Source organism: Microcebus murinus, chromosome 15, assembly GCF_040939455.1.
Source record: "Microcebus murinus isolate Inina chromosome 15, M.murinus_Inina_mat1.0, whole genome shotgun sequence".
In the NCBI taxonomy this organism is placed as follows: domain Eukaryota; kingdom Metazoa; phylum Chordata; class Mammalia; order Primates; family Cheirogaleidae; genus Microcebus; species Microcebus murinus.
Genome location: NC_134118.1, coordinates 74,365,737 through 74,391,176, shown reverse-complemented (window position 1 = coordinate 74,391,176; position 25,440 = coordinate 74,365,737). Strand labels below are relative to the sequence as shown.

The 25,440-nt window shown below is 53.1% G+C and overlaps 1 protein-coding gene across 2 annotated transcripts in view; it reads right to left on the bottom strand.

Annotated features, from left to right (window-relative positions):
* Window positions 1-25,440, bottom strand: part of MFAP3L (microfibril associated protein 3 like) — a 39,905-nt gene that overhangs the window by 13,387 nt on the left and 1,078 nt on the right. Inside the window, exon 3 of one of the 2 annotated variants that reach the window (XM_012770655.3) lies at window positions 1,008-1,437. The exons of the other annotated variant lie outside the window; for it this stretch is intronic. Coding sequence (XP_012626109.2) covers window positions 1,008-1,305 — 298 coding nt within the window. The 5' untranslated portion in view covers window positions 1,306-1,437. The remainder of the gene's footprint in view (window positions 1-1,007; window positions 1,438-25,440) is intronic. 2 annotated transcript variants of the gene reach the window in all.

The following is a 25,440-nucleotide window of genomic DNA, read 5'->3' as shown; positions in this document are numbered from 1 at the left end:
TTTTCACTCCCCGCCCCGACTGCCCACTTCATCACCCAGTAAGTGCTGAGCACAGTGGCTTAACTCCTTCCGGCCACTCAGAGCAGCGGGGTTTCCAGACAATCACTTCTCACATCTCAAACAAGAAACGTTCTGATCCCCGATGACCCAGCCCTCTCTCAAGCTACAGTCTTCCCCCAAGGCAGCTCGGTGCCCAGCAAGGTGAGTCACAGGTGTTGGCCAGAAACCCACTCATTAAAAACCAAGCACTCTCCTATTATTATTATTTACGTCCTCCCTCCTTCTTGGCCTCGGTCTGGAAGCCTCAGCCAGGTCTCCAGGAACAGAACGATCCCGGCCGGTGACTGAGAACTTGCACAGAGACTTCTTTTAGGCTGTGTGGTCTTCAAATTCACAGTCAGTGAATTAAACCGACATCTGCTGATAAACAACTGCTACGTTGTTTATTCGAACCGTTTCCATGAAAGAAAACAAAACTCCCTTACAAATGCATAACACATACTTAGGGAAAATCCATCCTGCATTTGTCTGACGTTTTCAATGCATTCAGTGGTCCCCGACCCTTTTGGCACCAGGCACCGGTTTCATGGAAGACAATCTCCCCCGGCCCGAGCGAGGGGGAGGGGCGGGCGTCGTGGCTGGGGCGTGGGGGGGGGGTGGACAGTGCGCAGCTCAGATGCTGACACGAGCCCCGTTTCCTGGCAGGCCACTGACGGGTACCGGGCTGCGGCCCAGGGGTTGGGGACCACAGCTTACATTCCGGAATTCCAAGAGGCCCTTGAAAAGACTTCAATGTTTGTCCTTTGTCTTCTGAGTCAATGAGGGGGAAAAAAAACGAGTGAATTACTGCTTTGCATCCTAAGAACACATATCCTCTCTCCCGCCTTAGAAAACCAGGACCCAATGAGGTCTTTCAACGACTTGCATGAGAACCACTAACATTCAGGGCGCAGGCTCCAAAGCCCGCGTTGGCATTCTATGACACCGGACACAACTTTAACGCCTACCTCCTCCTCGCTGCTTCTCCTCCTCCTCTTCCTTCAGCAGCTTGCCGACAGAATTGTACCACTGGAAGCGCGGCTCGGGGCTGCCGTGCACGCTGCAGTTGATCAAGGCACTGTTCCCCTCCTTGACTATGATATGGTCGGTCCTGGCGATGACGACGGGCACAGAGCCCGGGACGGCGGCGGTGCCATTTAAAGTGCTATTGGCCGCACTCTCAGCGGCTGCCAGAGTGGACACGAGGATCAACAAGGGCACAGAAGGTAGGAAGCACACAGTCAGACGGCTCTGCCGGCGGGCCATCTTCCTCGCTTGCTCCGTAAGGCCACAGAGACGCGGGCTGCCGGGGCGCCTTCTACCAGCCGGCGCGCTGCTCAGGGCAGGCCGCGGGGCGCGCCCGCCCGGCGTCCATACGGCTGGTGCTGGGCTAAGAACCTGTTTGAAAAAAAACATGTGCAGATAAATATTAGCACACTGGCACGCATACTTGAAAAATACTATTCACAAAACGTTAGCAGGCCAGCTAAAACACAAACCTACTCGATCTTAAACGCGTTGTTTAAGATGTTCCAAATGTTGAATTATACATTTCACAGAAATAACAAAATAAATTTGTTATTTTTGCCATTAAAACACATAGCTCTTAGTAGGAACAAATAAGTTTCTTATGTTTCGTTTGCATCATATTATGTCACAGAGTTCAAAAACTGATTGAAGTTTCCTTCGTTTACTACTACAAGGTCTCCTTCCTTCCACCCGTCACCTTTCTCCAGTGTAGGTGACCTGACTGTTCACCGAGCTGTTCCCTGAGCCCTTCTCTTCCAGCGAAAAGGCTCCCAGCCTCTGTCGGTGGTCACGGCCTGGGCTCCGCTGGCCCCTGAAGGACCCCTCCACCGTCGGCCTGGCGGTCTCCTAACTCCGTGTCGGCTTCCGGGACACTCCTTTCCCTCCACGTGGCCGCCCACGCTCCTCTGAGCTTCGTCACCTGTCACCTAGCGCGCTCTGCTCTGTGTGATTGCGACCGGCTCCGTCAGCAAGAAGTTTTCTGACCGTCTTTCCATTTCAAATGAGTGTCCAGTGTTCACCTTGTGACTAGAGCTGGCCGCTCCCAGTGGCCTTGAATCGCAGACAGTGAGCTTTATCTCAACACCAGTAACTTGGCAACTGCCGCTTCACGGTCAGGAAGGAAAACAGCTTAGCAGACTCAGTAAGACCTGCTGACCAAAACTTTGTAACTTTCTGTGTACTGAGGCATCCCTTTTCAGTTTCTTTCCCAGAAACGGTGGAATCTCCTTGCAGGCTTGAGATAAGCACAAAGCTTACACCACCTGCTTGTCCCGAGAAGACAAGTGACACCCCCACACCACACACTGTGCCCAGGGACTCACGGAGCAGCCCACTACCCCCCCCCACCTGCGCACAGCCTGAGAGAATGACCGACATTAACCCCTAACTCATTACACTACTAAGGGACTTGGCCACCGTATTTTTTGATCGTGCGAGGTGTGTATTGATACCAGCATGATCTGCATGGCGCTTGCCAGCCCTGCATCCGACATGCGCTGATGCTCCCTCCCTCATGCATTGTTCATTTCACCTTCAGGAAAACCCCTGACCCCGCTGGTCAGGGAGGAGGCTTTGCGATACTCTGTACCTCCCACCTCCCAGCTCCCAGCTGACGCATCCTCTGCAATAAATCCTTCCTCCCTTGACAGTCCTCACTGTGTCAGCAACTGGCTTTCTGTGCAGTGAGCAATACCGACCCCTCTTACATTACTGTGATCTACCCAGTCCTCAGCACTCACGGATGGGGAACGCCACCAGTATCTGTGGGGTGACATCACGGGGGGCTGCACTTCTGTGGCCAAAGGTCTGACCTCTTCCTCTGTCTTCCATCTCATCTCCTAATCCTACAGCCAGAGCTTCTCCAACAGCAGAAATTATTACTCAATTCTATATACAATAGAACTGAAGATGATAAATTAGGTCCAGACCAGACATTTCTTCAGTAGAGAGGAAGAGTTTTGGCAGTGCCATAAATTTCCATCCCGTCTGCTGGACTTGAGGGCCCTCCTGCCCTGGGAAGGCTGACACGCTCCTCTGGCAGCAGAAACCCCGTGGCCACGGGAGATAGAGCAGGCAGTGGCGCGTGACGGACACCCTGCCATGACTTTGTAAGTGTCTTCCCCCGCTTGGGCACACTGCGGTCTCCTCGCATCCGGTGGCTGTGCAGACGATGGACTCAGTGCAGAACAGCTGTGGCGAGCACAGCGCCGGGTTCTGGGCGGGCTGGGCCAGGATCCTGGATCTCATCCCCTCTGTCGGCTGTGTGTTTCTGGCCAAGTACACACCAGGTGCAGGACAATTACAACGTATGGACTCACAATCAGAGGTACGCCAAGCACCTGCATGCCGCTTGGCTTCATACACAAGGATCATCCTTTACTGAAATTATGCTTCTCGAGTCAACGTTTAAGTTGTGTCATTTAAACGACCCGCCTGGCTTGGGGTTTTGTTTAGAACGTTACCGACTGCCCTCCCACCACCAGCAGTGATTGCAAGTGACTCTCAGCACCCGTCCCGGGCAGGGACTGAGTCTGAGAAGGCTCAAGCTGCTCCCGGGGGCATCGCTGCAGTGAGCACCTTGCAGGTGGGAGCCGGTGTCACTCCTGTGGGGCCCCTGGCGTCTGGGCCAGAGCAGGTGCCTGCCTCGCTGTTTCGGGGGAGGGTCAGAGACAAGACAGAGCAAGAGACAGGCCCTAATAAATACGCCTACTCAATGTACTGTTTAACTCTTTTTTCACAATTAGGAAGGATGCAACAAATGGAAGATCACGTTGAATTTCAAAATGCATACCTCGAGAGCTGCTTTCACGCAAAGGCCAGCCACTCTGGCTTTCCTCTTGCAATTGTGTGCACTAGCAAGAGAAGGGGATATTGCTGCGCTATTGTATTTTAATAATGACAGTAGGGGCTTTGGGCTAGAAACAAAGCAACCGCTCTGAAACCACGTCTAGTTCCCTTAGGGACCTTAAGACATACAGCAGCAGAGACTTTCATTTCAGGGCAGGAATTTGTTAGCAAACTCATTTCCCCTCCTCCTCCTGCTCACTCCCAGCCTTCCCCACGTTGGAAAGTCAGTAAGGCATAGAAAACGTAACGCATGATTGGTAGGTGGTTTGTATCCAACGTGCTTTTACTCTAAAACTGTGAAAATCTGTATTTGAAAATAAAAGAACTGAATTAACACTAAGGAATGAATAGTTTCAGTAAGAATTCTATTTCATACCATGTCCTTTCAGTTCAGACTTTTTTAAAAAAAAATTATTTATTTTTTTGTGTGGGACACACTGCCAGGGATTTAGGGGATGTGAAATGCCACAAAGGTCAACGACCCACAAGCCACGCCCACTCACGACCTAGCCGGAGAGACGCGGATAATTTCGGTATGCTCTCCAGGGGCTATGGGCTTGGAGGCAGGTAGGAAAAGGGGTGCTAGATGGCGCGGGTGACAGCTAGCACGGCGTCTGTGACTGCCCACCCTGCACCCACATCTCCTCCCGCCTCCTCCACGTACGAGGCCACGGCTCAGAGGTCCCCGTCCCTCCCACCCTCCCACGGCACATGCAGCCCGCACCAGACGTCTCACAGCCTCCCTGGCGGACAACCCTGCACTTCTCTGCCTTGTGTTGAGGAAACTTCTCCGTTACAAGGAGAGCTCGTGGGTGGCAGGGGCTCGCACACGTGATCCCAACCAGGCACCCATATGATGCTCCTCCACGTGCTGTGTGAAGCCACTCGTAAGTGGGATGCAAAAGCAATCGTTTAAGAGTAAATTCCCAATGCATGGCTTGAAGAACGTAAGACACCACATCACATCACTCTGGACGTTGGGGAAATATCCTACAAATGTCACTCTTTTCAGCTCGTCAGACTGGGGGTCTTCCACACAGCATCGTGAAAGGTTGAGTTAATAACAATCCCGCGTTGCGAAAGGCATCCGAGCCAGTAAAGAGTAAACCATAAGCACTATAAGCCTGCAGCTTAAAATCCAGTCCTCCAAAACACAAGAACAAAGACCACAGATTCCAAAACCAGGGTTTAACAAAAGCTACAATGGACAAACTGCTAAGCTTCACGTGTTTGCGCATGACTTTGGGGAAAACTTTCACAGGCTATTTTCTATCAATAGGACTAAAGAGAAAATATTTAGCAAACATCAAATGTTCTTTCTTTCATTCAACCCCTTCCCTACCTCCCAACCATTGTATTTTATCTAAAAATGTTTCGCTTGCTTGGAGTCTTACTTCTTGTTTCTCTACGTATGATCAACAGACTGCCGCCCGCGTACCTCTGGAGCTGGAAGGAAACGGCCTCCTGTACAGGCGCGCTCCGGACTGCGTGAATACACACTGTTGTTCTCCCTTGGCAGCGTCCACGCAGACACTGCCCCGCCTGCTGAATAATCCGTATGGTTACACAACTGGGTTTGGTTGCAACATCTACAAAGCGTTCCCACTGTTTTCATTTGTGTGGGAAAGAGGCTACAGGCACAAAAGCTGTTTTCCGGATGAAAACACATTCTTGATAGGTTTATATTCACGAAGGAAGGAGGGGAAAATCCAACTTCGCATGAATTGGAGAGAAGTACTAAAATACTAAGTCATGAATGTTAACCTTCCAAAACTGGTAGCCAGCTGAAGCCACTTTAGCTGCGAATGTATTGCTGCAACTCCCTTTCCCATATGTTTCAATGAATTAAAAATATCCACATGGTTTTTTAAGCAAAAATTAACAATGATTTTCTTTTATAATTTTTAAGAAAAATGATGGCAACAAAACTTTCACTGGCCCATTCTCTGTCACCTAACATCTTTCAAAATCTACGTATACTGAGGTTTTAGGTAGTTGAGGTGATCTCTGAACATAGACTATGAGAATCTCAAGTCAAAGGCCAAGAAATCTGTGGATTGAGAATGCTCCTGTAGCAATTTCTGCAGTCCTGAATCAAGTCATTTAAGAGACAACTCAGCTAAGGCCGGGCGCGGTGGCTCATGCCTGTAATCCTAGCACTCTGAGAGGCGGGTGGCTCGTTCAAGGTCAGGAGTTTGAAACCAGGCTGAGCAAGAGTGAGACCCCGTCTCTACTAAAAATAGAAAGAAATGAATTAGACAACTAAAAATATATAGAAAAAATTAGCTAGGCATGGTGGCGCATGCCTGTAGTCCCAGCTACTCGGGAGGCTGAGGCAGGAGGATCGCTTGAGCCCAGGAGTTGGAGGCTGCTGTGAGCTAGGCTGACGCCACGGCACTTGAGCCGGGACAACAGAGTGAGACTCTGTCTCAAAAAAAAAAAAAAAGAGAGACAACTCAGCTAAGGTTTATCGCAACGTCCACAGCCATGACAGAAAGACTCGTCCTGCCCTCCCCGCTGCGTGTTCAGTCCACTTGCGCACAGAGAGGCTCGACGCCTCTGAGCACACCAGGCAATACCCGACTGAGATGGCAGATGCGATCATCACGTGAGAGCATGAGTGGGCACTGCTTTTACGTTACTTTTAGAAGCACCCAGAGGGGGTCAATCCAACCCAAATCCGTACACATTAGCTGGGCAACGGCCCTGTGCCTGGCACAGCACCAGGGGACAGCACAAAGGTAAGACTCAGTCCTCACCTCTGGTCACCCAAGAATCCAGTAAGGGGACAGAGAAACGCAAGCCAAGGATTCCAGACAGTGTGACAACCGCCCATCAGAGGGACATCAAGGACCCGCTGGAGTACAGGAGAGGCCCGAGCAGCCGGGAAGGGCGGGGAGGGATGTCCTGAAGGAAGTGGGGCTTTGATTTTAAAGGAGCCACCAAGGGAACCGGGGGAGAGAAGCGGACCCAAAGGGGGAACAGCGCATTCAAAGCAGGGGTGATCGGAGAGAACCCGGCGAGACTCAGGAACCGTCTGCAACCAGGTGACAGGCGGAGACGGCACAGGCGCGCTGGCGTGGACGGCGACGGGTATGGCGTGTAAGGCCCGGGCAGGCGCACTCACAGGCTCTGGGGGAGTGACACGCCTAGTTCTGGGCTGAGAGAGGTCGCCTTGCCCACAGCGTGGCTGACGACGCAGAGGGGCCGGGAGACAACAGCACCCAGGGGGGAAATAAAGAGCACGGCCTGAACGGGAGCGGCGGGGAGGGAGACGGGCGGGCGGATCCGAAGCCGCACAGCACGCGGACTTAATGGACACAGGACCTAATGGCTGTTTCAGGGCAGGTCAGCGTGACACCAACCAGCCCTCCTGCTCCGAGGTGCCTGTGCCCACAGTGACGAGTCTGGGTGAAGGCGGTCTCATTCGCCAAACACCGGTGCCGGCAGCGTGGGCGGAACGCAGGCGAACCCCTGGGCAGCGCCGCGCACTGGCCGGCCCGCCAGCATGAGCACCAGCACGGCCAGCACGAGCACCAGCACGGCCAGCATGAGCGCCCGCACGGCCAGCATGAGCACCCGCACGGCCAGCACGAGCCGGCACGGCCAGCACGAGCACCAGCACGGCCAGCATGAGCGCCCGCACGGCCAGCACGAGCGCCGGCACGGCCAGCATGAGCGCCCGCACGGCCAGCACGAGCGCCGGCACGGCCAGCATGAGCGCCCGCACGGCCAGCATGAGCACCAGCACGGCCCCGCCGCTCCCGCCCGGTGGCCTCATGGCCCCTCCTGGCTCCGCGGTCTCCCTCCTCCTGACCCCTGGCTGACGGGGGTGCTGTGAAGACAGGCAGCAGCGATGACATTCACGTGGTAAGCTGTCACAAAGTGAGAGCCGTGTGGCAGGAAACCACGGGAATTAGGGCCTGTCTGACTGAAGCAGTTGGGAGGAGAGAGACACAGGAGAGCTCGTGGCATGCGCGGGGGACCGGGTGCTTACCAGCTGCGCGGCGCTGGGGGAGCTCCCGGCCACTTGGTGGGCAGAACAAAACACACCCCGACTGATGGGCTTCTGCGACCACCACCAGGCGAGCCATTTAAGCTCACACAGTGACTGAGAGCAGCTACAACACAGGGTCTCCTTAGGGCTCTAATGCTGAGGCCTCTACAGAATTTTATGCTGTGTTAATTATTTGATACCCAAAAGGTGCATATTTTTCAAAAACTGATCTGTTTAAATCACTGTTTTTCAAACCTTAAAAGAAACTATAGGGCCAGAGATGCCATTTTTGTAAGACTTTATTTTTAACGGGGCATGATATTAGGAAACCATTCTTGGATCTTCATTTCTTGTTTTCTTACATGGCATGTTGTTCTGATTAAAGGTAAGAATGAGGCCAGGCGCGGTGGCTCGCGCCTGTAATCCTAGCGCTCTGGGAGGCGGAGGCAGGAGGATCACTTGAGCTCGGGAGTTTGAAACCAACCTGAGCAAGAGGTGAGACCCCGTCTCTACTAAAAATGGAAAAAATTAGATGGGTGTGGTGATGGCACCTGTAGTCCCAGCTACTCGGGAGGCTGAGGCAGGAGGATGGCTTGAGCCCAGGAGTTGGAGGTTGCTGTGAGCTAGGCTGACGCCACGGCACTCTAGCCGGGGCAACAGTAAGACTCTGTCTCAAACAAACAAACAAAAAAAGTAAGAATGATACAAAATAAAGCTCTCAGACACATAATGTTTAAATTGCCCAGAGCTGTCAAATCAATTTAAAAAAAAAAATCACTTTAATATGCAAATGAGCTACTGTTGATATCCCACTAAACCGAAGTGTTGATTAAGCCTGATAGGAACTGAGTACCCAAAGAACCTGTTACTACAGTCTTTCAAAAAGAGAATCATCAAACCCTTACAGAGGAGGAAGAGAAAAACAAATTATATTCAAGGTTGTCCTCTACAGACATACTGGTTATTAGACAAGATAAAAATGGGTCTATCACACATACCTGTTCCTAGAGCTAGAACACTCTACCTAAAAAAAAACCTGTACATCCTTTCATAAAGGTTTTTCTTTATACAAATAACGGGAGACCAGAGAAGGTGAGGGTTGCACAGGGCCATGCAAAAAATCTAGCGGATTGGAACTAGTATAAAAAGCCTGTGACTGCTACTAACGATCCCAGACTGGGCCTGGGCTTATGTTAAAATCTCCTCGTTCTGTAAAGGCCACTTTACAGTTGCTTCAGCAGTTGAGACAGGAAATGAAGGCCATTCTGATCACACATACATCTTTCAGAAGAGTTTACTGATGTTTTAGCGCATACTTAAATTCTTCAAATTCTCATTCTAAACCAACAGGCTACAGCAGTTCTGGACCCAATCAATACAAATCCCTAATTGATCAGAGGGACATCTCCTGAGAAATCTGAGGGTCCAGGAAATAAACCAAATCTGGAAACTGAACACAAATGGGACAGGTGCCCTGGTGGCATCTTCCTGCTGCCAGGCCAATGCGCAAAACACACTGAGGCGGGTGACAGGGTGAGGATGCCATTTTAGTGTTTTTCCTTAATCTGACACCACATTTATCAGATTCTACACTCAACCTAGAGCTGGTTCAGAAGTAACTAGAATTGCTTTCTGTCTTTCTGCCTGTCTCCACCATTGCAACATTCTTATCCAACATCCCCTCGCCCTGCTTTGAGATATGTCTTTTCAAAACATTCTCGCTACTCATTTGGAGTGTGCACACAGGGAGATTGAAATATTCGTTCTAGTTCAATTAATTTGTTATGTCCCCAGCTAGTCTACAGCACCATTCCTGCCAACTTCCAATTCTTCTTGTTTCTATTTGATCTCCAGCCCATTTCCCACGAAGTTCTTGATGGAATTATGCATAAGCTCCTAAATTCGGAGTCAAGCCAGGCAGGAGCTAGCTGATGGATGTCTGGACCCGTCAATGGGTCAGAACTGTCCCCTGGCCTGGAGAAATGGCCGGAGGATCCGGCGCAGTTTTGAGGCAGGCGTTTTGAGGAGCTGCAGACCCCGGCTGCCTGCCCGCGGGTCCAGGCTGGGCCTCGCCCCTGGTCCCCACACGCAGCCTGCAGAGCATGGCCGATAAACCAGACGGCAATATTCTTAACGTGCTTTCCCAAATATGACTCGGGGCCTGACAACTGTGAGTTTGCATTTCCCTGCTGATTCTGGATACCCTGTAGACGCTCCAGTGCCTTTCTCAGCGCCTACCCCTCTGCCCATGTGATGGCACACAGACGCTTCTCTGCCGGCCAAATGGAAGTCATTTTTCTGGAACTGGGCAGGCAGTGCCACATGCAATCAATCTTACAAAGGGCGGCTGATTACTTTGTGCTGGGACAGCCCATCATGGAGCTGTGTGACTCACTGTGAGCCTGAGGGACAGTATTTATAGTGCCCAAGCAAGACACAGAGCAGGATCACACCCAGCAGCTCCACGCCACGCAAACGGCCAGGGCCAGGTTCCTGGGGTAAGAAAGGGGAAGCGCCCTGAGGTTAAAGTCAAGAACAGACATTCTGGAGTGAGGTGTGAAGAGCAGACTGTTTCAGAATTTCAGGATCAAGACCCACCAGCTGGGAGTGAGGGCCATTCCTCAGTTTTGCAATTTACCGGCACCCTTGCTCGCTCTCCGCCGCCCTGGGCTCTGCTAATCTGGAAGGTACTAGGCACACGGGAGCCCTGGCACTCGCCATTCCAGGGGTCCTCAAACTTTTTAAACAGGGCCAGGTCACGTCCCTCAGACCGTGGGAGGGCCGTTGGAGAGTGCGGCGCACATTCCACACATGCGCACTGTGGGCGCGGGACCAGTCGGCCGCTAAGCAGGACAGGCAGCGGCGGCAAAAACAACCGGCCAGATAAATGTCCTCCTTGGCGGGCCGCATGTGGCCCTCGGACCTCGGTAGTTTGAGGACCCCTGCACCATTCCCTCCTGGAAGGCTTTCCCAACACTTCCCTTGTGACCCTAAGGCCTTTGCTCAAATGCCCCCCATCAGCAAGGCCCTCCCTGGGCACCTTACATAAAGCAGTGGCCACTATCACTGTCTCTGCCTCTACCCTTTGTCTTCAGAGCTCAGGCCCTGTCAGATGGGCGCTCCCGGAGGGCTGGGCTTGCGCGGCTGGTGCTGTTCCCCGCTGTGCCCCGCTCACCGCCAACACCTGAGTATCTGCTGAGTGAACGCATCCTAATCTCAGGCCCTTTAAATTAGAGCCACTACTAACTTGCTGGTCATCCACAGTTACCCTGCCTTTCTCACAAATTCTACCTACTTCTCAGACACATAAACGGATCTATTCTTTAACCACAAAACTAACTTTAAAATATAAACTAAGATTTCTTCAAAAGTCAGCCTTCAGAAATGGATCAATCAACTCAAGAGGCTGGTGTGCCCCAAAGACGGCCCTGAGGGCAAAGGCTCAAGGAACACGGAAGGGGGGCAGAGCCTGCAGAACGATGAGTCACGTTTTGGGGGGTATTTTCTGTGCCTGAACCATATGGTGCTATTGCTGAAATGAAAAGCAATCACTCACTTAACCTACATTTAAAAATGCCATGCCATCCCTCACACCTGTGCCTGGTGGCTCCATTAAGGCCATTCAGATTCACAGCACAGGAACTGGATCACCCAGGGTTTCTGCTTTCACCAGAAGAAAACTTCCATCTATTCGGAAAAAAAAGTGTTCCATAACTGGAGAGGATGGTTAAATAGCTTTGCTTCCTTCCTTCCTTTTTTTTTACCAGCCCATTATCACAAAGTGGAATTGCATCATTTCTCTGAATCCCACATGCAAAGTGTTTTTATAGACTGGAACTGGATCTCGGTGAAAAACAGACCAGAAGAGATCTGGTAATTCAAGCTCTACCTGATTAAATTCTAAAGAGCCCGATGATAACTTCCTTTAGATTCACCTGGCATTTATGGCGTACAAAACACTCCCGCAGACCTCTGAGCCTCGCCCCCTCTCTGAGGCAGGGGCAGGCCTGGGAGACTCTGCCCACGGGACGGCGTGAGGGTCTGGGGCCAGGCCACCAAGCCGCCAGCGACAGCCCCTGCCCAGCCCATGTCTCCCTGCCCAGCCCAGGGCTCCCGGCAGGCCGGCAGTGACCAGCAAGGGGACAGCACAGCCCAGCACGCTGTCCAAAGGCCGTGCATGTCCAAACTGTCACCACTGCCCCAGTGAGTATTATCTTAGAATCCTGTACATAAAGACAACTACTTTTCAGAACTTGGTTGCATCTTAATAGTCTTCTAGCTGACTTTAGTGCACATCTCAAGGTCAGCCTTCCAAAGTTACGTGTTTTCCAGTGTGACAGTAGGGCAGATTATCCGAATTAAACAAAGCCACCAGATGCAAGTTGAACACAGGGATTCGGCAGGTCCCACACACAATTTCTGAAGGAAGGAACTTTGCTTTTCTCTCAGCTTTGGCAGGAAAGGCCCTGCTAGGCTGACCACACTTCCCAGGTGTCTCCAGTGATCTCTCAGCGTGGCAGGCAGCTTCGCCTAAGTGATAAAAACTATTCGGAGTCGGTCACGCCAATTAAACTGAACTCAAAGTATTGATAAGGCTACTCTTACCAGCTTAGTAACAATTACTGTAGGGATTAAACAAAAGTTTAAGACCAGTGGTAGATCTACTTTTATCACCCCATAATACGCTAAAATAAAACAAAATAAAATAAAAAAATAAAAAAAGTTTAAGACCAGTCTTTCCTCCAAAGGTGCTTAGAATCTTGGTGGCAACTGCAGTCAGAGTAATAAATAATTACGTCCTAAACTAGGTAAATGCCACAGAAATTCAGAGGAAGGCAAGCCGGAAAGATCACAGAATGTTCCTTGGGGATAGCCAAGACCTGAAGGATAAAGGAGACAGGACAGTCTTCCCAGCAGGAGAAATGGTTTAGTTTAGACAAGTAAAGGTAAACACAAACATGGTATGCCAATTAACGAACACCTCCGCTACCGCGTGCTGTGGCAAGGCTCACGCAGGGAACTCTGGGATATGAGGGCACTGCTCCAGGGATTCTATTTCATAAGAAGGCCTCTGGGGCTTCTTAGGATAAATGATACAGAGGACTTTGGGGCAGTAAAGATCCACTGCTTAGGAAGCAAAACCTAACGCACAGAGGCGAGGGAAGCAAAGGCCACTGCAGGTACTGGGCACAGAGGCGCAAGAGAAACGCTCAGCCCCCATCAAGGCAAAGGACTGGAACAAATGTATTCTGGAAATAAATTTCAAGTTCTTCGAAAAAAAAAAAAAATTTTTTTTTTTTTTTTTTTTGAGACAGAGTCTCACTCTGTGGCCTGAGCTAGAGTGCCGTGGCGTCAGCCTAGCTCACAGCAACCTCACACTCCTGGGTTCAAGCGATCTTCCTGCCTCAGCCTCCCGAGTAGCTGGGACTACAGGCATGCGCCCACCATGCCCGGCTAGTTTTTTCTATATATATTTTTTTAGTTGTCCAATTAATTTCTTTCTATTTTTAGTAGAGACGGGGTCTCGCTCTTACTCAGGCTGGTCTCAAACTCCTGACCTTGAGCGATCCTCCCGCCTCAGCCTCCCAGAGTGCTAGGCTCAAAAGTGTTTTGAAACGGAGAAAAACAGGTTACCTATGGGAAGTCTAAGGAGAACTAGACTCAGGGACCAAGTCATGGAGGGTTGTCTGAACCGTGAAAAAAAACCAAGCACACCCGACACCGGGCTGCCAGCAGAAATGGCAGACACGGGCGGGGGCGCGGCGGCGGGCAGGGCCGGGCAACGCAGCCCAGCGCAGCTCCAGCAGGCAGCCAGCAGCGTAGAATGAGCTTAACAGCAGCGGCCGAGAAGCAAGGAGCGCACTGGTCACTAGAAGTCTAAGCCGCCCACAGCCACCCTGGGCTGTAAACTGGTGAAGCCGGAGCCAAACACGAACGCAGTCTTCACCCCAACACCTTCCCTGCGAAGCGCCAGCGAAAGTGGGGTTTGCATTTTTGAGCAGAAGCCTCGCAGGGGAGCCGGCCTCTGGGGAAGAAGGGGGTTGGCGGTCTCCTTGGGATGGTCTTGGCAGTGCTGCTCCCACCAGCAGATGGGATGGCGAATCGGCCAGCCTGCGCCCCAAGCGGCGGTCCCGTCAGTGGGCAGTTCTGCAGCACTTCGCTCGACCCATTTCCCTCCTCAAGAAGCGAACACTTCCTCCACCGGCAAACTCCGATGCTCCACGGAAGGAGAGCGCTGGGGTTACATCTAAGCGTCTGCTCAGCGAGCTCTCCTCTTGCCGGCGGATCGCCAAGAGCCAACTGCAGCCCAGCCTCTAAATGAGCTACCGTCCCAGGCCAGAGTCAGGACAGCCCACCCCACGCGCCCATTTCCTTTCAGTCCCCAGTGCGCCTGCCCGGAAGCTGGGGAGCCGCCAGGAAATTAATTTCTCCTTTCGCTTACACCTCTGCCCGAGCCGGTGCCCAGTGACGGTAAGGTTACTATTCCTTAACCCAGTCAGGTAAAAATAAAATAAAATAAAAAATAAAAATTAAATATAAAAGATTAAAAAAAAATAAGGTTGCAGCGACTTCCCTCACACGGGGCTCTGGCTGTGGCTTCGCGGCGCTCCCCTGCGCTCAGCCCCTCTGCTGAGGCTCCCGGGTGGCCGCTGGGCCCTCTGGTGGCGCCAAGTCCTGCCCCCGCAGCAGAGCCCCTGGCCAGCCCACAGGCCCTCAGACAGGTGCGCCTTCCGCGTTTCTGCAGCACCTGACCTGGATAATCCCACTAATTACACAGGAGGTGTCTCAGACGCCTCCTCTCCTTCCCTGCCCGGATACACAAATCAATCACCAAGTCCTGGTGACCTCACTCCCAAATATCCGGCTGCCACGTCCTGGCTTTGCCCTGGTCACGTGCTCATCATCCCTAATTGGCGACTCTGCTAGACTCCTTCCTCGTGGACCCGCCTCTCAGCCTTGCCGCCCGCAGTCCACATACCGCAGTCCACATACCGTGTGGTCGCCAAAGTCAGCTGACTCTTTTTTTTTTTTGAGACAGTCTCACTTTGTTGCCCAGGCTAGAGTGAGTGTCAGCCTCGCTCATAGCAACCTCCAACTCCTGGGCTCAAGCGATCCTCCTGCCTCAGCCTCCCGAGCAGCTTGGACTACAGGTGCGAGCCACCATGCCTGGCTAATTTTTTGTTTGTTTAGTTGACTGGTTAATTTTTTCTATTTTTAGTAGAGACAGTGTCTCGCTCTTGCTCAGGCTGGTCTCAAACTCCTGAACTCAAGTGTTCCTCCTGCCTTGGACTCCCAGAGTGCTGGGATGACAGGCGTGAGCCGCTGCGCCCGGCCCGGACTCTTCAAAAGATCTGATCCAAAACATGGCCCATGTCCCCATTTTGTGCATTAGCGTAAAACTAAAGCTCTCAGCAGGTCACGCGTGGGCCTCTGACTCCCACCCACCCATTTCACGTCGTTTTTGGAGCTTCCTCCTTCCCCAGTCGGGTTCCCTTTCCTGAGCTCCCAGGGGCGCCCCCCAGCTCCCCTGCGCCTCCCGCCACGCTGCCTCCCTTCCCTCGCACACCCGGCACACCCCAACTTCACTGTGAGGCTTCGAGAGCCCTCCAGGGCTCCTCGATAGCCCCAGACTCTCCTTCCTCTCTGACCTTTACTCATCGTGTCGTATTTTCGCCGTCATTTTCTTTTTACCATTGGATGATAAGATCTCAGGTGGTCAATGTCTGTTGAACGAATCAAAGAACTAATGAAGGAACGACGTACGGACTTGAGCGAGGCCAGACACTGGCGCCCAGGGGCCGCAGTCGTGGGGAAAAACAACTCACCTGGAGAGAACACAGGGCCACAGGATGCGGGGACCTGGCCAGAACCCAGGGAAAGCACAGGACAAGCCTCAGAGAGAGCAATAAAAAGGCGTGGGTTCTGATTCAAGCAGCAGAGACACAACGATAAATAACACGACGTTAAAAGAGGGACAGGGGGACAGTTAGGGGCACGTTGTCCCAAAGGACACAGCAGAGCAGACTCGAGAGAGGGGAGAGCCTACACGGAGCTCGCACACCATGATGGAAAACAACCACTGCCTCGTTCTATGAGGATTTTGGGGAAAAAAATAATCTTAGGACATTAAGCAAATGGAAGCTACTGGATACACAGTTTCGTTATGGTTAAGGTAAATTTTAATCAAGTCTTCCTGTTGTTCTCAGCATCAGATACTTACGTTTACTGTTTTCAGTGTAAGCCCAGGGCTTCCTTTACCACATTGTCTGGAAAATTTGTTTTTGTCCTACTAACTTTTTCTTGCATACAATTAAGTTCCAGTTCAGAGCCGCTCTTGTAACCCTAAGGCAGAGGGTGTCTTCAGCCCGGGGTTTCCAGACACACAGATGTCAGCTCCACCTCACGATACATTTCTACGGGGCAGACGCCAAGGCCTGGGACCTAAAAGGGACTAACTGCACGTGTTCTGCAGGGGTGACTGCATGTCTTACATTTAAGCATGAACGTCAGGTCATCTCGTGTTGTAGCTGCCACCACCCCACGCGGAGCCCACGGCAAACGCCGCTGCTTGACTGTGGCCACTGCCCAGGGCGCCAGCACAAGCCCACGGCACTGCGGGCGGCCGCCACCAACGGGCCAGGGTGGCCCGTGCGAAATGCCAGCGCTCTCAGGTGAGTTATGCCACATTTGGGCTTTCCAGCCCCCTGCCCACGTGAGCCTGGCACGCAGACGGCAGGACAGCTGACCTTGCTGGAGGACAATGAGCACAAGCAAAGTAAGCAACACATGACTCGACCCTTCTGCTTACTTCCTACGTCCTCCTTCTGCCACAGACTGTGAATAAACGTCTTCTCAAGCTATGAATTCCATACGTACACGGGCTGTCACTTCAGCAGCTACGAGCCGCTCGCCTCCTCTGCTTAGACCCTCTAGCAAGCGGCCCTGTGAAGCTGGGGGCTACACCTGGCTTTTGTTCGTTTGTTTGTTTTTAGTAAAATACATATGACAGCAGTCCGTCCGTTACACGTTGCTATTTCCCACTGTCCATCTACAACAGGATAAAACTGCGACACCGAGCTCGTCACGATGAAAGCATGGCTCCATGCCGCGCTTCCGGCCCAGTGTTGCAGCACTCCGCATCTTTCTCCACGTGGCCGCGCTCGCTCGCTGTCTGTCCACGGCTCCCGCAACTGAGCACCTCAAACTTCCTCACTTAACAAGACGAGATCTACTATCCCGCAGCTCTGCGAGTCTCGGTGGGCTAAACCCTCGCACGGGCGGGCCGGGTCCCTTCCCGATGCTCCCGGGGAGAACGCGTCTCCCTGCGTGTGCCGGCTGCAGGAGGTGCCGCAGACCTGTGCCGCCGCCCGCCACCTTCACAGCCAACCCCAGCCCGTGGAGTCTTCCCCACCTGGCGTCACTCTGACACTGACCTCTGCTTCCAGAAGAACCCCTGTGAGCACACCACCGGGCCCTCCCAGAGGATCCAGAAGGATCTCCCCGCGTCGAGATCCTTACCGCGATCACGTCTACAGAGTCTCAGAGTGGACATCTTTGGGGGCCACCGTTCTGCCTGTCATGATGGGGCTCCTTCTGACTGCAGCGTCCCCTTCTCTGCTTGGAAGACTTTTACCAGTTCCTCAGGCATCCCTTAGGATCCTGCAGAAATGTCACCACTGGCCTGAGTCCCTCTCCTCCTCCTTTCTGTCTCCTTCATCTTGTACTGTAATTTATTTGTCCTCAAGCATATCCAACTAGATTGTGAGTCACTACGCTTATTCACTTTCGTAGCCTCAGGGGCTTAAGAAGAATTGACATGATACTCTAATGAGTAAAGGCCTCAGGCCGAGGCAGAGGCAAGACCAGTAAATTCACAGGGCTTCTTTCTGGAGTATAACTTATAAACTATTAATATTTCTGACAGCTTTTAACTTGGTTATATAACCAAGCCCCTTGTAACCATCTTTTAACCATTCCAGGGAGGTATTACAGCAAACTTAAAACCAACCATTTGCATTTTTAAGGCAGTTTCTAACTTTACTGTGATTTGCCATGGATTCAAAAATATTGTTACCTGGGCTTGGCTATAAAAGTTCCCCCCTAAACCACTGGGTTAGAAGCTGAGTTAGGTGAGTGACATCTTCTGCATGATTTCTGAATTCCAAAAATAAGTAAATAAATTACACTTCTCTAACCAATCTGACTGGGTTGTGTTGGGGACTAAAAGCAACCTGGCTACAATATTTATTTGGTATTTCAGTATCTGAAATATCTTGCATTTCAAAAATAGAATTAAAAAATCCACATTAAGTAAAATCTAAATAGCCTCAAGTATTTAAATTGCAGGCCAAAGGAGGAGTTGAATAAATTAAGGACACATGAATGGGGGAGGATCTATTTTTAAACGCAGCAGTTTGCTATGAATGTCCAACATCACTAACAAAACCATATCATATAGAAACATAAACGTTCATATATGAAAATAAAACTAAAAATCATGTGCCTATCAGTTGCGCTGCACGAACCCAATAGTTGAGTATGAAAGAGAAGAAATTATCACATTTTGTAACTTGAATACAAAGTCTACTCTGTTATGTTTCCTTCATTAGCAGTAATAAAACCGCTTTTCACCCTAGCTCCCGCTGGCTTTGTTAGTTTTAGGTTAGGGAATGTGGAGTTTTTGAAGCCAAGGGCAGTATGTAAAGTCTTTGGCTAAATTTCATTGTCTTTCCTCATACTGAAAAAATATTCATGATTTTTGGATCAAGAAGGGGGCCCACTGATCTGTATGAAACCTCACATTCACAAAGGGTAAACTGAGGCCTTGCTGCTCCCTCTAGATCAGGAAGAGCCCAAGGCTAAGGGGAGAGACTACCTACTTCCACATAAGAATGAAGCCCTAGAATATGAGACCCGCTGTGCACATATATGCAAGTACTTCATGGCAGGTTTTAAACTTGATGCATTTTTATAGAAAAATTACTCAATATTTGTGCTGGGTTTTTCAAACTTCTAATTTTTTTAAAAAATAAATATATTTAGAAATACATTTAGGAGCAACGGAACATCGCCAGCCAGACAATTTGGCTAAAATGGAGGACTGCAGGTCTAACTCCTAAAAATGGTAATCACATTGTCGCTGCTGTTGCTGTTGTCTGGACATTGCGAGCCTTTCCTAGAATTAAATCTCCATTACGTACACGCAAGTACAGAGCCAACTTGGGGAAATCACATGAGCATCTGCAATGGAGCTGGAGTCATCTCAGGCTTGCGAGCAAGCACCAAGCTAAAGGCCGGTCTACTAAAAATGCAAACAAGAAGTTTTGTAAATAAGCTCAGTAAATAAGACAACTGAGCCAACTAAATGGTACTTACAGAGACAGGCTTGAGAATTTAGCTTTAGTTAGCGGTAGTTCCCAGTAGAACAAGGATTATTTACCTCACCCTTATTAGATCCAATAATCCTAAAAGTGTTAATGACACTAAATGTATTAGGAAGAAACGACAGTAGAAACCGCAGTGGAACTCACAAATTGCATTTTCCGTGTAAGCAAAATGTCAGAACTACATTGTTCTAACATATGCTCTCCTGAAAAGAAATCTTGCTCCATCTTGCATTTCATCCAGAGCAATTTTTACTATGTTCAGCATAGTAGCAACTGGAAAAAAAAAGTGTTTCATCTAGAAACAAAAGTGAGAAAACTGCAAAAAACATTGTGCTTCTGCAATTCTAGGTTCCAAGTTTTTAATACAAGGCTAGGATAACGCAAAATAAAGATTGCCACAGTAACCAAACTTCCCTGCTAACAAGTATCCTTAAAACAATGACAATTCAACTGTGATAGATGGTTTCCTACAATGCGAATAACGCACCTGCAAACCTCCTCCTTTTCCTTTTGCAGGCTTGCTTTAGAAATCTCGCAACCAGCAAGTCAAGTTTTCTTTGGAGAGGGAGGCAGGTTAATGATCAGGCTTAAAATAAATCGGTTCTGCCATCACTTCGTTTTTTTAAGCCTGTGAAGCACGTTTCCCCATTCCACGCCATGAAGCAATTCGATGTCAACTTGTTATGGAGTCAAATGCGACAAACTCCGCGAGCTCCGGTCACGAGGCGGCGGGCCCGACCCACAGCTTCGCACCCCTGCGGCACCGGGACGCGGCGCCCTCCGGACACCCAACCCACAGGCTCCGCCTTCGCGGCCCTGGCCGACACTCCCCACTCCCCGCCCAGGGGAAACTGAGGCACGGAGACCCGAGCCATCCAGTGCCCCGCGAAGGCCCCCGCAGCGGCTCGGCGGACCCTTCCCCGGGGAGGCTCGTGGCCACCGCGCTCCCCGCCCCAGCCCCCCAGCCCCCGCCCCGCACGCATCTCGAAGCATCCAGCCACCCCGCAGCCCGCGGCCGGGACCGGCGGCGCCTCCCAGCGCGCAGCCTCCGCGCCGAGCGCCCGAAAGTTCCGCGGTGCCGGCGGCGACTCGGCCGCCGACCGGGTGCGGGGCTCCCGCCCACCCGCGCCGGCTCTCCGGGCGCCCCGCTCACCTGACCCCGCCGCGCCCCGCGGGGGGCCGCCGTGCGCCCCGCGCCATGGCCAGCCGCAGCGGCCGCCGCCCGCGCCCCGCGCCCGAGCAGCCTCCGCCGGCGCCTCGCCGCGTTGCGGGCTGCGCCGCGGGCGGCCGGGAGTGCGGCGCTGCCGCCCACAGCAGCCGGCGCCGGCCGGCCGAGCATGCCCAGTGCGGCGCGGGGACGCGGGGACGCGGGCGGCGCCGGGTTTTCGCGGCAGCCGCGGCGGGGCGGGGCGGGGCGGTCCGGTCCTGCCCCCCGGCCGCGGGCCCCGTCGGCTCCCGCCGCGGCTGTTTCCCGGGGCGCAGGCGCCCGCGGCGGCGCGGGGTCCCCGGGCTCCCGCCGCACCTGTCGCGGGCGTCGCGTCGCCCGCGCGGAGGCTCCCGGGGGCCTCCCGGGACGCTGGGGAGCGGCCGCGCGCTCGCCCCGGAGCGCGGATCCGCGGGACGTCCGGGCGGCGGCGCGTGGGGCCCGGCGCGTTCCGCGCTCCTCTCACATTATCGCAGCTTCTGCGTTTTCTCCAGCGAGCTGTAAGTCGCGTCTCTCAATAGGAGGAACAGCACTACGCTACAATCATTCTCACGTGTCTGCGGAAATTGCGCCGCACGGCCCTGCAGCATAGGTGGCTTCCCTCCCCCACCTTCAATTTTATTTTAGATGCGAGACACTCCCGATTTTCCGGGCGACGCCGGCCCCTCCCCGCTCCCCGCCCCGCCCCGCCCCGCCCCGGGTGTCGCCAAGGCCCGGAGAGGCGGATTCCTGCGCGACGCGGGGCGCGCGTCCCGCCGCCGGGTCGGGGCCGCGGTCCCCAGAGGCGCGGCTGGTCCCTCCGCCTGTGCCCGTCCGCGCCCCGCAAGCCGGCCGGGCAGCGCCGCGCCGGCCCGCGGAACTGGGCGGGAGCCACTGGGCATGCTCGGCCGGCCGGGCGCCTCGGGTCGCTCGTCACCACGTCCCGGCGGCTGCGGAGACGCGTCGCACGTGGACCGGGCGCCCCGCCGAGCCGCGCTGGGGTGGCTGCGGGCTCAGTTACCTAGTGAGTCAGAGCCAGATTTCCCCCCAAAATATTGCAATTCGAAATCATTTTTTAAACGTTAGTTTTATGGCACCTCGAAAATCACATTTTAGCTCAAAATAATTTTTCAGCCTGTCTTCCAAGAAAAAAGAACCTTTCTTTTTAAGTATTTGATAAACATTTTTGACAACTGCACTGGAGCACTGAGTTCTACCTCTTTTATTGAATATCATAATCTGCGTCCCTGCTCTCAAATCAGTCCGCGGTACTACACTCCCCTTTCCTCGCGGGCACCTCCGCATTTCCTCCCCCTCTGAATTCCCCCACAACCTGCAAGGTGCGCTCCTGCTGTCTCGGAGACACTTGAGGTGCGTGTGGGGCCTCCATTTGCTTTTTATCCTCATTTGCAGAGGAGACGACTGGAAGGGAGGAAATCTGCGCGGAGGAGATTTCACAGACTTGCGATCAGTAAACTCGGGAGCCCAGGCAGAGCCCTTCCCTGAGCCCAGGAGGGCGAGAGGGGGTCGCTGTCGTCTGGGAGCAGGCGGGCAGGCAGGGGAGCCGCCCAGGGGCCCGTGGGGGTGGGAGACGGCCTCAGTGACCCTGCCCGGCCCCACGTGGCTGCAGACACCCCTGTAGAGGAGGGTCACTCCTGGGAGAGTAAGTTTCCTTGGCTGCCTCCCCTGGAATCCTAGCTCGTGCTGGGTGCGCCGCACCCACGTGCGGAGCTTTGGGGATCCACTGTTGCGGGCATGCCCAGCACCCCGCGCTGGAGCTTGCGGGACGTAGACATCCACACCACCAAGGTCTGGCCTGGGAAAGGACGAGCAAGATGTCTTTCCACACACTCTGCTGCCGCTTCTGTCGCCGGAGCTCTCTGCTCCCCGCGCGAACCTCCTGTCATCCTCCCATCTCTCTGTTCCTTCTCATGCTCCTTCTCCACGGGGGTTCCGTGGTCTCCTCCCTCCTGCTGTCCCCGAGTGCTGTGGTCCAGGTGACCGTCAGTGCCCGGTGGTGTTCGCCGGTGAGGCCATGCAGTTGGTTGTCCATTGCTGAGTCCTCGCTGGTGGGTCGGGCACGTGGTCTCACTGGTCAGTGTCTACCATTAGTCCATGCTGGCTGCTAATATTTTGATTGCCATCTTTGCCCCAAGCCGCGTCGTCTCCTCCGCGTTTCCCCAAGTTAGATTAGTCTCGGGCCAGTGTCCCTCATATCCCATACCCTAGCCAATCCAAATTACCTGCCCTGTGGGCTCGTGCCTCCACATGCCTGCTAGTCCTTCTGTCTTTCCTTCCCTGTGGATCACCTGGCAGACTGGTCAAGCCTTCAAGGCCAGTTCAGGCAGGATGTCCGTGATCTTCCCAAGGTGGCTGCTGCTTGAATACTCCACCTGTCTCCATGTGACACCCAGCCTTGACCGGCTCTCCCTCTCTCCCCCGCTGCACTGCAGGCAACCTGATGGCAAGGGCCGTCTGTGTCCCAGCCATCCTGGTGTCTTTGTTCGCAGTCCTCAGTAGACCTTTACTTAATAAATGAATGACGAGGCCGGGCGCGGTGGCTCACGCCTGTAATCCTAGCACTCTGGGAGGCCGAAGCGGGTGGATGGCTCAAGGTCGGGAGTTCAAAACCAGCCTGAGTGAGACCCTGTCTCTACTAAAAATAGAAAGAAATTAATTGGCCAACTAATACATATAGAAAAAAAAAAATTAGCCGGGCATGGTGGCGCATCTATTCGGGAGGCTGAGGCAGGAGGATTGCTTGAGCCCAGGAGACTGAGGTTGCTGTGAGCTAGGCTGACGCCACGGCACTCACTCTAGCCTGGGCAACAAAGTGAGACTCTGTCTCCAAAAAAATAAAAATAAATAAATAAATAAATGACGAACACGTTGTGCCCGTATGATATTTAAAGTTCATGAATTCTTAAAAATTCGTCTTGAGAATTGTAAATAGATTGCAAAGAACCAAAAACTACCAGAACAAAGTCGCAGCACACGCAACCTGCCGAATGGTTGTGCTCCTTTCGGTGACGCGAGGCCTCAGGTTTGACCTCCTGAAGCCCAGAGCCTTTTCTTCGGCTTCAGAAACCAGGAGGCGCTGGGGAGCGGCCCGCGTACTTGCTTTATTGGTCTGTGACCGCGTGGAACCCAGCTTCGCGTGGGTGATTAGCCCCGGGTTCCACTGCTCTCTCACGGCGTTCCCGCGCACAGTGGAGTTGTAACCTTCTCGTTATGCGGTCACTCCTTGGAATAGCTTTTGTTTATTTTTTCTGTTGAGAGCAGGGCACCCCCGGAGGGCGGATGAGCCATTTAGGAATTACCCCTGGGGACTGGGTGGGTGTGTCCTGCCATCCTGGGACTGAGCAGATGGGCAGGCAGGGTGGCCGTGTCCGCGGGTTGCTGGGAACCGCCTGTCTCTCCTGGTCATTTTTGTAGGTTTATCAGCTCAAATTTTGGTCTGAGAGCACCTGAGACTAACTATGGGGGCCCAGGGGCGGCGATCACCTGCTTCGGAATCACCTGACGATGAGGAGCCGGTCCCAGACCTCTCCGGAAGGAGTGCTCTGCTGGGGGCAGTGACTTTTAACCAGCCCCCGGGAGATCCCACACGCTCTATTTGAAAAAACAACTGTCAGTCACGTGGATAAAAGGACAAACAGCACCTGTCAGCCCACAGCTCAAGCGCGGCCCGCTGGGCCGGTTCGGTAGAGAGGGATGTGGGTGGGAGGGGTCTGTCCAGCCAAGAGAAGTGTCACCGGCGTTGGTGCTTCCTCCCTAGCCTGGGCCTGGGCGGGCTCTGCAGGACACACGAGAGCGGCCTGCTAGAGCAGCGGCTCGTTTTCCCACCTGCTGCGCCTCTCCAGATGCCAACCTCTTTCCTGAGCTCTGCAGCAAAGGGGGCGCTGGACGCCCCGACATCACGCCTTTCCTGGAAGAGGACCGCAAGAGGCTCTCGATCCTGCACGAGGCTTTCCTGGCTCCCGGGAGTTGGAAAGAGCACAGCGGGAAGGGGCTGGGGAAGAATGGCGGGACGCACATACTCTCCCGAGTCTGTGACTTGCTGGCCTTGAGAAGGCGAGTCAGCGCTGCCCGAGGAAGACATTCCCCTTCCTCCTTTTGGGTTTGGTCTCAGCATCGATGCTGGCCCTTTGGAGGTGGTGTGCACGCATGTGGTTTAACCCATTATCCAGCTGCAAGAATCGGGGGATCAAATGTGAGGCCTGCGATGCCTCAGGGTCAGAAGCCCCAGCATGAAGGGCCACACCCGCCGGAGCCCACCAAAGCCCTTTTACCCGGGGCAGTTCGCCAGCCCGGGACACACTCGCGCCATCACAGCCGAGCCTCCCGCCCTGCAGGGCTTCATTCCAGACAATGACCTAGATTTAGGGACGTAGATTATTGGCAGCAGACAGATGCATCCAGAACTTTGCCTCCTGTGTGTAGGGTGGGATTTCCTGACAGGTGGGTGGGTACTTGCACGGGAAGGTTAGAGGAAGGAACCCCTGGTGAGAGAGGAATAAAATAGTCCTGGAGACCCTGACTAGGGAGCTGGCTGGGCTCTAGAGGGTCCCCTTGTAAAGAACTTGGCCCGGCACGGTGGCTCACGCCTATAATCCTAGCACTCTGGGAGGCCGAGGTGGGCGGATCACTCAAGGTCAAGAGTTTGAAACCAGCCTGAGCAAGAGTGAGACCCCGTCTCTACTAAAAAAAAAAAAATTAAAATAAATTAATTGGCCAACTAAAAATATACAGAAAAAATGAGCCAGGCATGGTGACGCATATCTGTAGTCCCAGCTACTCGGGAGGCTGAGGCAGGAGGATTGCTTGAGCCTGGGAGTTTGAGGTTGCTGTGAGCTAGGCTGATGCCACAGCACTCACCCAACCCTGGCAACAGAGCGACACTCTGTCTTCAAAAAAAGAACTGGGGCCGGGCGCGGTGGCTCACGCCTGTAATCCTA